This window comes from Corythoichthys intestinalis, chromosome 21, assembly GCF_030265065.1.
Source record: "Corythoichthys intestinalis isolate RoL2023-P3 chromosome 21, ASM3026506v1, whole genome shotgun sequence".
In the NCBI taxonomy this organism is placed as follows: Eukaryota; Metazoa; Chordata; class Actinopteri; order Syngnathiformes; family Syngnathidae; genus Corythoichthys; species Corythoichthys intestinalis.
Window position 1 is genome coordinate 39,976,028 of NC_080415.1, and position 13,172 is coordinate 39,989,199.

The window sequence follows — 13,172 nt, forward strand, 5'->3', positions numbered from 1 at the left end:
CTTAGCAGAGAATGGTTTGACCCCGCTCTGGCCCACTCAAGGCTACACTACGTACGTAGTAGACTATTGAGCTGCGGTATGACAAGACATGCTGCTCGCGTTGATCCGAGAAGCGAGAAGGTGATGAGAGATCAGGGATATATGTCAGTCTGTGGGGAGCAGTTGCGCGAGGCTGAACATACTCTGGTCCGGCAGCTGAATTTATCTCGGGTTTACAACCCACTGTGTATTATAGCAAACGCTAATATGAAGCACACTGTTACTGGTACGAGAGTGAGTCATAGCACAGTCTCTGATAAGCAATAGTAGCACATTGTGATCATTCAAGGTTATAGGAAAGCACTCAAACATGGTTCAATATGGGCATGGTGCAATATGCTATGATACAGTCTTCAGTTAGAAAAGTGTTTTTGCCAAGTGGAGACGAGTCAGAGGCTCGGTGAAACAGCGCTGTTGCCGCCTGGACGCACGTGGACGTGCTCAGGCCCGTTTTCACCCAGAACCCTCTCAATTGAAGGTAAGAAAATGGGCTTTTTGGAGCAATGTCAGTTCAAATGACAAATCTCTGTGTACTCATCAGGGCATTGGTAAAAGGAGAGTGAATTACAGAGTAGGAAAGTATTTTAAATTAACGCTAAAAAATCCTGTATAGTCCCTTGAAAAATGAAGATGAACAAAGTTGACTAAAGCTTATATCTTGTTTTTTTTTGGGGCCTATGGGCCTATTTTTACCTAAGCTAATTTGAATACACACAAATATGCAGTATTTGGCTTTTGGGAAAACTTTGGAAGGATCCAGGTTTCTAAATCTGGGTTTGGCCCACTGAGATGAACAGGCAGGGGTCTCTTGGGTACAAATCTGCTGTGCGGGCTGGAAGCGATGCTGCAGGCAGGGGATTGGTGGGACGACAGTTTTCAGGCGTGCACCAGGAAATGCTTAAAACTCAAGCGCACGCTTCAAACAAGCCATTTCTAAATTTAGTCTACCCCCTTGTTCTTTTTGTCTGATATGCAAATTATTTGAAGTAAAGTTGTGCTTGCGCAAGATCATCTGGATATTTGCTCTCCAAACTAAACTGAAATAATGAGAATTTAGCCAAGAGATGGCAAAAAAGGGTGTTGGTTGCTTATGAAATAATACTTAAGCTGCAGTAGTCGGATTGTCCAGTGTGGAACACATCTTGCAGCAACATTATTTTTGTCAATACATGCAAAATATCAGTACCGTTACTACACTAAAATGGCATCATCTGTATTTGGTAGTGTTAAGACATATTGTACAAATGCTGTGCCATAGACTTCATCATGGTATTGACGGGTCGGATCAGTCATGCACTGCGCCTCGCATTCAAGTAGGGGGCCGCCCACATTAAGAGGAGCTATTCACAAACACATGCACACAGCGATCTAACCCACATCTATCTATCTAATCTATCTAATCCACAAACAGACAATAATCCTAAACAACCTCCAAGCACACCCTTCTTCTGCCCAGAAAGAGCGTTCAAAAGACTGAATGTTTAATGAAAGGGGAACATTGAGCGTTGTCATTTTTTCTTGGGAACCTTTTGCTGACTTGTGATATGGGGACCCTGAGTCTGCCTCCTCACCTGGATCTATTTACTGTTTGCCTTGCTGTTTGACCACTGTCGACCTCAATAAATTGTCAACTTGTGTTTCCAGCTTTCTTCCAGCGTTCAAAATGGATTCAGTACAAGGGGTTATGACTAAGGTGAACATGCGGAATTTGGCCTTTTGGCTGGGTTGTCGGTGTCCCGCCAGTGCTGGTCCGGCGGTTTGGCTGGCGTAATTCTGGTAGTCTGGCTAAAAGGTCAGATTCCTTCAGCTGTCAAAAATCACAACCACCTATGTTTTCCATCCGTTGAAAATGAAGGAGAAATGTCTGCCATTAGAAATGAATGGAATGACGTGTATGGCCGTCGATGGCTTCCCAGTAGAAATGAATAGAGTTTTTGGCGAATTTGGGGGGAACCGTAGGTTTTTTGGCAAATTCAGTAAAAAAAAATAAATAAAAATTCCCTTACCATCCTGGAATATTTTATGTGTAATTATGCAATTTGGTCATAAATTTTAAGACTAGGTACATTTTGACGTGTGATAGGGTGACCTTGCCTCCCAGCCTGAGTGTTTCTGCTTCGCCTTGCCGTTTTGATCGCTGTCCACCTGAAAAAATTGTCAACTTGTTTTGGTGAGCCTTCTTTAAAACTTTCAAAATGGAGTCAGTAGAAAGGGTTAAGACTAAGGTAAACGCGCAGGGTTTGTCCTTCTGGCCAGATTCTCGGCGTCCCGCCGGCCCAGCTCGTTGGATCTGCGCCAGCGTGGGTCCGGCTGGCGCGATTCCAGCGGTCTGGCTCGAAGATCAGATTCCTTCAGGCGTCAATCACAGACAATGAGTAAAGCAGTGTCCTACCAAGCCATGATAGCTATTACTTTACAGCAAGGGCGTAGATTTGCATAGGGAAGGTAGGGACACTGGCAACTTTTCAGGATGCTCAAATTGTCCCCACCAACTTTTAAGCAACCTTATTGGCATTATATAGGTAATTGAGATTGTCTTTTCATATGTTGTACGGATAGAATTGACCCTGCTATCATTAGGTAAATTACTTTCATTATGTTCAGGCTGACATTTACCCCTTTTCACTTGCTGAATGTGCCAGTCCATTTTTTCCCCCCCAAACACACGTTTGATTGGCTGATGACATGACCCCCCCCCCACACACACACACACACGCGCGCACTCATATCCCAGACAGAAATACAACATCGACAACATGCCGCCTCCTCTGCCACCTTTGAAGACAAGGGCCAGCAGCAACAACCACTGTAATTAATGTAAAAAACGTCAATGTTGTGGAGGTGTGGAAAACACCACTAATTTTGCTACTGAAAGTCAGACCTGCATCAAAGTTAGCATAACAATAAACTGTATGAATTTGCTAACCTGCAAAACTTGAGTAGGAAGCTGCTTAGAGTGAAGTGCCCTTCAGTATGTTTTCTACTGTTAATGTTAATTGTGAGAAATGTGGTGACCGAGGTTTAACTCCTTCTCCCCAATTATTTTTGTTTTATTTATGTGGTCTTAAAGCAGCACAAAGGAGCTTTTATTTTTTGTTCAGTTTGGTTGTGTTTGTAGACAAAAGCATTAGTGTTTTACTTGAAGGAAGGTCCCATTTTTATCTATTTTTGGTATACCCGAACTAAGACGTTTTTTTCAGTTGTATTTAATTTCTTTATTTAGACAATGTTCAGTGGTCTTAAGACAATTGTTTATTTTTTGCATTCCTGGATAGTTAGGACAGTATTGTGTATGTTGATATAATTTAAATACTGTTCAAATATTGCAATTAAAACTTGCTAAAAAAAAAAAAAAAATCCAGGCATCTATTCTGGAAGTTTTCAAAATGTTTCTTTAGTAGTTTTTGAAAACAAAGGTTTTAATCGAACGATGTATCACTTGAACTAATATATATGAAAGTTAGTATAAGTCAATACAGATTTATTTTGCATTGATCATTTAGGCTATCAATTAATAAGGTTCATATTCTTGAGAAATGTAGCCCTGATCCCCGTTCACCCAATCTGTTTAGTCTTATTAATGTCCCGTCCCCAGCAAAAAGTGTACATGTAGGTTACGCTGTTATATTGTCCCTACCAATGTTGAGACCAAACCTACGCCCTCGCTTTACAGTCAAATAAGTTTGAAGCTAAGTTTATGTACACCTAGCTTGGCTAAAAAGAAAATGCAGGAAGTCGATGTAGCTTTTGTGGAGTTTGGTAGCTGCCCCCCCACCCCCAGTTGCTGTGATAGCAACCCTCTTTATTCAGGGGCAAACAATAAGTGACGGTACAGTATCGGCATCAGCCGATATCACACAGCCGGTTGTCAGAATCAAAATCGAGAGCCCAAAAAATGGTATCGGTGCAACACGAACAAGTAGTTGCATGAACTTCAAAGGGATAGAAAATGGCATGCAAAATCCCTATCATTTTGTCTGACACGGCCTAGATATCTGGCACTGAAATTACCATGGTGACACAAAAATGACTTAGTAGTCTACAATATTAGTGGGAGAGGGCAGGGTGCGTCCTGCAGTAAATTACACTACAGTACCAGTTGTAGTAAATCAACTTAAAGGGAAAGCCCTTGAGCATATGAAATCTCAATATTTCTACTTCACTGAACGAGAAAAAAACAAAAAAAAGCTTGTCCCGATTCCAAATATAGTCAGGTGGAACCTTTCAGGTCCCTTCTGTGAAATGTCAACATGAAAGCCAATGAAAGAATGGATTAATATTGTTTTACTTGTTTGAAATGAAACTTGAAAAACACATTTTTTCTACGCTTCTAACCTTGTTATGCTCAAGCAGGTTATTTAACCTTCAAATGAATATGTTTGAAAGGAAGCAGCATAGCTACTGTATGAAAGCAGCCCATTTTCCTATTGACTAACGAGAATGAAAGCTGTCGAATTACAAAATTTACTGAATGCTTCTCTCCATCCCTCTAAATAGTCAGCGGCCTTCGCCCCGAGACTTGGCTGCTAATGGATTCACACTGTGGGAGATTGCACAGAATAGCTTGGAATGCCGGATGCAATTATAGACCCAACATTTACATGGATAAAAGCTTATTTTGCTAGCTAGCTCCATCACTCTCATTCAGATCATTCAATACTAACTTTAACACTCTTAATTAACTCAACTGAATGATTATTATTTGGACCTTGGTGAAAAGCTGTGAAAAAGCAATGTTAACCCTTTCAGGGTCAGTGGTCACTACAATGGACAGCTATTCAAAATCTTACTGCAAAACCTTTAACCCCTTACAGAGCACGTGACTATTTTTGGTAATTTTAAAAATATAAATAGTCACTTGCCCTATAAGTTTTTTTTTGTTTGTTTTTTTTTAACATCAACTTTTTTTCCCCCCTCTGTTTTTTTCGTCTTCCATTGCCCCTTAGGGGCTCCGTAACGGGACATCTAAGAAGAAGAAAAAAGACAGAGGACATTTTTTTTTAAAAAAGTTAACATAAAAAAAGAAAAAGTGCCCCGTTAGCGACACGGAAGAATTTTTTTTTTTTTTTGCTTCGATGTCAAAAAATAAATATTTTTTGCTTCGATGTAAAAAAAATTTTTTTGCTTCGACCTCATTTTTTTTTCCCACTTCAGTGTTTTTTTGTTTTTTTTTTTTGGACAGAAAAAAATCTTCTGTGTCCCTTTAGGGGCACTGTATTTTTTTATTTTTTTTTTTTTACGTCAACTTTTTTTTTCCCCCTCTCTGTTTTTTTCTTCTTTCATGTCCCCTTAGGCCTCAGGCCGTCATTTAACGTAATTTTTTTGACGATAAAAATAATTTTTAAAAAAAGGGACACGTGAGATTTTTTTTTCTGTCAAAAAAAAAAACACAGAAGTGAAAAAAACAGGTAGAAGAAAAGAAATTACATCGAAGCAAAAAAAAATTTTCACATCGAAACAAAAAATGTTTTTATTTCACATCGAAGACCAAAAAAAATTTCATATCGAAGCAAAAAAAAAAAAAAAGCCCTAACCCTAACCGTACCCCACCCCTAACTGTCATATGCTCTTGTTAAGCCACAACTGGATTTATTACCTTATTACGATTTGTCCATCTCACTGCCACTGGCAACAAAGGTGTTGTTTAATCCATCTGCAGGTGATCAGGATATGATGATTTTATGGCACTGTGCGGGTGTGCAATGGTCCTCATGGGAAACACAGTCTCCCTTAAGGACAAAACACTACCACTTTTGTCCACTTGTGTCGCTAATATTGACCAAAACTGAAAAGCTACCTAGTGTTGCTTTAAGCCAGTGCTTCTCAATTATTTTCTCTTACGTCCCCCGCCCCAGGAAGACGTAAACGTTTCGCGCCCTCCCCCCCCACAACTCTCTGCCGCCACTGTAAATAGTATCATTTGCCAATAAATTATTAATATAGGTATACTTCTGCATAATATTGTGTCCTTTGTAATATTAAAGAAAAAATATGTAGCTCAACTTACAATAAAGTATAGAAAAGACTTAAAGTGCATCACTTTGCCTGAATTAAAAAAAAAAAAAAGTCACATCCAATTCGTAAAAATACATTCACGGTACATTTTTTGACCATTTAATAGTGAACAATAAATTTTGATAATATCAATCAATAAATAATTCATTCAAATAACCATTTAACTGTAAAAACAAAAATCAATCGAACAAAAAACAACAGTGTCATTGGACAGTGGGACAGTTTTTATTTTTGCTATTTTGCACTGAGCAACTTGGTATGCCACCCTTTATGATGCTAGCAGTGCTCACTGGTTTACTGATGTAACACTGCGAAACAAAGCGGGACGATTGTTGGCAATATTCGGCACGTCTTGGCTGAAAAAAAATCAAGTGGCTTATCAATGTGAATGGGGTCTAATGTTTATAAGTGACATCTTATTTGATGTGGCTTCCTGCTGTTCGTTGCAAACATTTTTACACACAGACTGGTCTTTTCTCGTCTCCCACTGTATTAAAAGTCAAAGCCAAATGCTATATATGCTTAGTCATATTTCCTAGTCTTAGCTTGTCATATCTCCAGTGCTCTTTGCTGTGTCCTTTTGTTTTGTCCAAAAATACTGCGCACACAAAATGATACATTATTCTAGTACGGCAAAAAAGTATGTTCCCCGAGGTTAACAAGCGCCACCCCTGGCAATGCTCTGTGCCCCACTATTTGAGAAGTACTGCTTTAAGGCATCTCAAGTGTCCATTTTTGAATTGCTGTCCTTTGTAGTGACCACTATCCTGAAAGGGTTAAAAAACAAAAACCTGGATCATGTAAACAAAAAAGGGTTTAGGATATCATATATAATGAAGGCCATTGAGGAAACAGTTTTGAGAATAGGCATTCAAGAGATCTCAAAATCTTTTTGTGTAATCTTATTCATCCATGACATCAGGAGTGGAATTAAAACAAGAGAGATTTTTCTTACCCGAATGTTATCGAACGATGCTTTGTTTGTAACATCATAGAGAAGAAGAAGTGCTGGAAAGACACAACAACAATACCTTATGAAACAACTTTGAAAATAGTGCAAGTGGACACAGTGGCGAGCTCTCTCACTAACTAGAGTACGATATCAGTGTCACGCCTGACAACGTAGACACTCTTCAGTATAATTACTGTATCTCCACATGCACCTTGCTGCTATTTCAGGCAGCACTAATTCAAGGCTGTGTATCAGAATGCACTGTCAAACATGCAATTACTAGTACGCGGGCAAATGAAACTACTCATTGTCTCTGCTGGAGCAACCTTTAGCGGAACAAATAAGTGTGCGCAATAACAGGACTGGCCAAAAGTATTAGCACCTGTGCAATTCTGTCAGATAATGCTCAATTTCTCCCGGAAAATGTTTGCAATTACAATTGCTTTGGTAGTAATATCTTCATTTATTTTGCGTGCAATGAAAAAATACAAAGAGAATGGAAAAAAATCCTTATTATTTTACACAAAACTCCAAAAATGGGCCGGACAAAAATATTGGCACCCACAGCCTAATACAGCCCTTAGCAAAAAAGTATGGAATCACCAGTCTTGGACGAGCACTCACTCAGACATTTTATCATTCAGAACTAACTCGGATAAAAAGCTTGAAAAAAAATTATGAAATAGTTCAAAAGTGCAAAAAGTGCAACTCTTTAGCATTCAGAAACAGTAAAAGGGCTGTCAAACGATTAAAATTTTGAATCGAGTTAATTACAGCTTAAAAATCAGTTAATCGTAATTAATCGCAATTCAAACCATCTCTAAAATATGCCATATTTTTCTGTAAATTATTGTTGGAATGGAAAGATAAGACACAAGACGTATATATTCATTCAACATACAGTACATAAGTGTATATATATAGATTATATTATATATTATAGAAATGTTATATTAAAACCCCTCTTAATGTTTTCGTTTTATTAAAATTTGTAAAATGTTCAATCAAAAAATAAACTAGTAGCTCGCCATTGTAGATGTCAATAATTACACTATGCTCACTCCCCAAACCCTTAAAATCATTTGGACCCAAGCGCCAGCAGAGGGCGCCAAACACCAAAAAACAAGTAACAAGCGGACATTACACTGCTGTCATTTTAATCTGAGCGGGGCATGTGGGTTAATTGCGTCAAATATTTTAAAGTGATTAAATAAAGATATTAATTACCGCCCGTTAATGCGATAATTTTGACAGCCCTAAAAGAAATGGTGTGGTAGTCGGTAAATGTTACTTTAAGAGAGCAAGTGCAGGGAAATCACTCCATTCTGAGGAAAAAATATGGAATCATGAGAAACAAACAAAGAAATAACAATCAAAACACATTTCTAGTATTTAGTAGCACCACCTCTGGCTTTTCTGGCATGGACTTGATGAGTATTTTTCATCAATTTGATTGCAGTTGCCAGATCATCTTTGCACTACAGGTTTTCAATAGGGTTGAGATCTGGGCTATTTGCAGGCCATGACATTGACTGGCTGAGTCTTTCTCCGAGGAATGCTTTTAACAGTTTTAGCTCTGTGGCATGATGCATTGTCATCTTGGAAAATGACAAACATATTTTCAATTGAAGGGATAAGACAGCTGTCTAAAATTTTGAATGTAAACTTGTGCATTTATTGAAGATTTAACCACAGCCATCTCCCCAGGGGCCTTTGCCTGACATGCAGCCCCATATCATCAGGAACTGAGGGAATTTTGATGTTTTCTTCAAGCATTCATCTTTGTAAATCTCACTGGAACAGCACCAAACCAAAGTTGCAGCATCATTATCTTGTCATGAGTCAAGAATCTGCATTGGACAAGTTGTCAAGAGTCAAGAATCTGCATTGGACAAGTTGTCAAGAGTCAAGAATCTGCATTGGACTTGTACTTGGTAGCACAACCTTTAGACAAAATAACTGCGAACAACCGCTTCCGGTATCCATCATTGAGTTTCTTTCAATGCTCTGCAGGAATTTTAGACCATTCTTCTTTGGTCAACTGCTCCAGGTCTCTGAGATTTGAAGGGTGCAATTTTCAAATCTCTCCACAGGTGTTTTATGGAATTCAGGTCTGGCCACTTTAGAAGTCTCCAGTGCTTTCTCTCAAACCTTTTTCTCATGGTTTTTAAAGTATGTTTTGGGTCACTGTCCTGCTGGAAGACCCATGACCTCTGAGGGCGGCCCAGCTTTCTCACACTGGGCCCTACATTATGCTGCAAAATTTGTTGGTAATCTTCAGACTTCATAGTGCCGTGCACAGAGTCATGCAGTCCAGTGCCAGAGGCAGCAAAGCATCCCCAAAACATCGGGGAACCTCCGACATGTTTGACTGTGGGGCACCGTGTTCTTTTCTTACAATGCCTAGTTTTTTTTCCCTTTAAACTCTATGTTGATGCCTTTCCTAAAAACCAGAGAACATTCTTCCAAAACGTTTTTGGCTTTCTCAGGTAGGTTTTGGGAAACTCCAGCCTGGCCTTTGTGAATCTCAGGGTCAGAAGTGGGGTCTTCCTGGGTATCCTACCATAGAGTCCCTTTTCATTCAGACGCCGACGGATAGTACGGGTTGACACTTTTGTACCCTCGGACTGTGGGACAGCTTGAACTTGTTTGAATGTTAGTCGAGTTTCTTTATCTACCATCCGCACAATTTTTCGTTAAAATCTCTCGTCACTTTTTCATTTCCGTCCACATCTAGGGAGGTTAGCCATGGTGCCATGGGCTTTACACTTATTGAGCACACTGCACACGGTAGACACAGGAACATTCAGGTCTTTGGCGATGGACTTGAGATTGCCCATGCTTCCTCAAGTCCTCAGACAGTTCTTTGGTAGTCTTTCTTTTCTCCATGCTCAATGTGGGACACAGGACAGAGGTTGAGTCAACTTTAATCCATTTTAACTGGCTGCAAGTAGGATTTAGTTATTGCCACCACCTGTTATGTGCCACAGGTGCTGTTAATGACACAAATTAGAAGCATCCCGTGATTTTTCAAAGGGTACCAATACTTTTGGCCGGCCCATTTTTGGAGTTTTGTTTAAAATGATAATGATTTAATTTTCTTTTCTACATACTCTTTTGTGTCTTTTCATTGCAAGCAAAATAGATGAAGGTATTACTACCAAAGCATTTGTAATTGCAATTATTTTCCGGGAGAAATTGAGCTTTATCTGACAGAATTGCAGGTGTGCCAATACTTTCGGCCAGCAATGTATGATGCCCTTCTCTTGTTATTCTGAATCAACAAAGGTAGAATGTTTCAAATGTGTCCAGCCTGCTTCTGTTATTTTCACTTGGCGCTTTATGCTTCTGAAAAGATTGTTGTTGTTTTTTTGCCCAGTAGGTCTTTCTCCCTAACCACTTTTTTCCTACATATTTCTCCTTTTCCGGTCCACACAAATGACTTGACTCCCCCATTGAGTACGCGCTCCCTGGTTTTTTCGCCACCGCAGCGGTTTTCCTTCATGCTGTGGAAGTGGAAGATTGCCAGCTCCGCTGAGCGACAGGGAAGATGCAGTTTGGTACCGGACACAGCTGGACCTCTTGCACTTGGCAACATCCTTTGCATGAAATGAGCCTGGCAGATTGCGCCGAGTACACAGCAACAAGCCAGCTCGTTTGGATCGTTAAATTGTGAATTCGACAAATCACACAGATTTAATGTCTTAATAAAACGCTATGCTCGGAAAGTGTTGTCGAAATTTAAAACCTCACCATCTAATGCGTTCAGTCCAACGGTGTCTGCGCTACACTAAATCAAAATGTACATACAGCGGACGCACCGGAAGGGCCCGCCAGGGGGTCCAAGCTCACTCGCGGGGTTGTTCTGCCTGATAGGCAGGTAGTGACCCGTATGTATCTTAAAATGACAAGAAAGTGATGCAAAAGGAACTCCTAGCTTGTCATTGACAACAATAGATGTCCAATTCACTTATAGTTGATGGTTATTTTCCAGTGCCAATGACGGCACTCGACATCCAGTGCACCATAACTGAGATTGGGCGAATGAATGTCTGTTCATTCACCCCCTCCAAGTGGAAAAAGAAACAATGTATTGGACATCGAGCGTCGTCAATGACAGCCAACGAGTTCACTTATTTGGCCAAAAATAAACTTGTCTGGCCCACATCTGAACTAATCGCAAGGGTAAATGAGTTGGACACATAGACTTCATAATGTACATAGAAATTTTATATTAAAACACCTCTTAATGTTTTCGTTTTAATACAATTTGTAAAATTCTCAATCAAAAAATAAACTAGTAGCTCGGCATTGTTGATGTCAATAATTACACAATGCTCATGGTGTATAAAATCAGTCGCACCAAAGCGCCAGCAGAGGGAGACAAAAAAACACAAGTAACAAGTGGACATGACACTGCTGTCATTTTAATCTGTTTGAGCGGGGCATGTGCGTTAATTGCGTCAAATATTTTAACGTGATTAATAAAAAAAAAAAAAAATTCATTAACGCCCGTTAACGCAATCATTTTGACAGCCCTAGTTGGAGTGCAAACGTAAAACCATCTCGATTCTTGATTAAAAGCAAAAAAAATGTGCAGTTAGCATTTATTTTACGTAAATATGTCAAAGTACAATGCTAGTCTGTTAGTGAATGTAGCTAGCGGCCGGCTAATGTAAACAGAGCTTTTCTGGTGCAAATTCTTGTGAATAAATGCTTAAATCCCTGAATTCATCATAGATATGGACGTAAAACATTTCAATTCTTGGTCAAAAGCAAAAAAAAAAAAAAAGTGCAGTTAACGTTTATTTTACGTAAATATGTCGAAGTACAATGGTAGTCTGTTAGTGAATGTAGTACGACTGCAGCTATCGATTACTTTAGTAGTCGATTAATCGATGAACCAGTTAGTTCAAATAGCTGAGCCTCAAATGGTATTAAAAAAAAAAAAAAAGGATCTATGTACAACAAAAGAACAATTGGCTAACTTACAGAGCAAAAGTCTGCTAGCTTAAATGCTATAAAACACTAATGTTTTTTTTTTTTTTTTTTTACACTGCTCTTAACAAATGGTTTAGACACATATTCCCACAAAAAAAAAAAGGCTAAATATACCTAACTAACTTTTTGTGCAATGCACTTAACAAAATGTTCAAACACATATTCCCACAGAAAACAGCTAAATATTTTAACTAAATTTCGAATGCATTAAAAAAACATTAGCTCCAAAAAAAAGTTTTTAGCTTAAACTTAACTTAAACCTTATGTTGGTCTTAACAGGGAGCAGTTGGATTCAGCCATGTGAAATGAGGCAGACCAGAGGGCAGTGGATCCAACCTATTCAATAAAACAAAATGCAAACACTTTCAAAATAAACCATTACAACGCCACTTTAAATAAACAAATACACGAAGCAATAACATTTATTTCGAATATTTTCTATTCTAATCGAATACTCGAGTTAATCGATTAATCATTGCAGCACTAGAATGTAGCTAGCGGCCGCCTGATGCAAACAGAGCTTTTCCGGTGAAAATTTTTGTGAATAAATGCTTAAATCACAGAATTTTTTTTATAGATATGGACGTAAAACAGTCTCGATTCTTGGTTAAAAGCAAAAAAAAAAAAGTACAGTTAGCATTTGTTTTACGCAATAGTGGCTAATTTCTCCCACTGATTTTTTTCACAACGTTTCAAAATGCATGCATGGTACGAAAAATATAAAAATTACCTTAAATCCTCGAACAAATCACTCCTGAGACAATCCTTCCTGTTTGTATGTGGTGCAGCTTTCGTACTTTTTCAACAGAAATCCGAGGTTAGATCGCTGCGTGCGTGTTTGTGAATAGCTCCTCTTGATGTGGCCGGCCCCCTGCTTGAGTGCAAGGCACAGTGCGTGACCGATCTGAGCCGTCAATACATTTTGAAGTCTATGTTGGACACCCCTGCAGCCACTCACAGTTCAGCAGTAAAGCTGACTGCCCCTATGAAATGCTGCAACGAGTGACTTCAAATTTAAAGAAAACAACCTTTTCTTATTAAGGTTTCTGTTGTGTAAACAAACTCTTAATCTGTGATATCTGGGGCTGAATGATAAACGGCTTTACAGATGCGGTTCATAAATAAGTTCTCCGACTACAGCAAGAGTTATACATTACAAGGTCTG

General features: G+C 39.0%; 1 protein-coding gene across 1 annotated transcript in view; it reads right to left on the reverse strand.

Moving 5' to 3' along the window:
- Window positions 1-13,172, reverse strand: part of LOC130909946 (ras-related protein Rab-26) — a 56,864-nt gene that overhangs the window by 20,916 nt on the left and 22,776 nt on the right. The window contains exon 5 of the mRNA XM_057826901.1: window positions 7,010-7,062. Within this exon, the coding sequence (XP_057682884.1) occupies window positions 7,010-7,062 (53 nt within the window). The remainder of the gene's footprint in view (window positions 1-7,009; window positions 7,063-13,172) is intronic.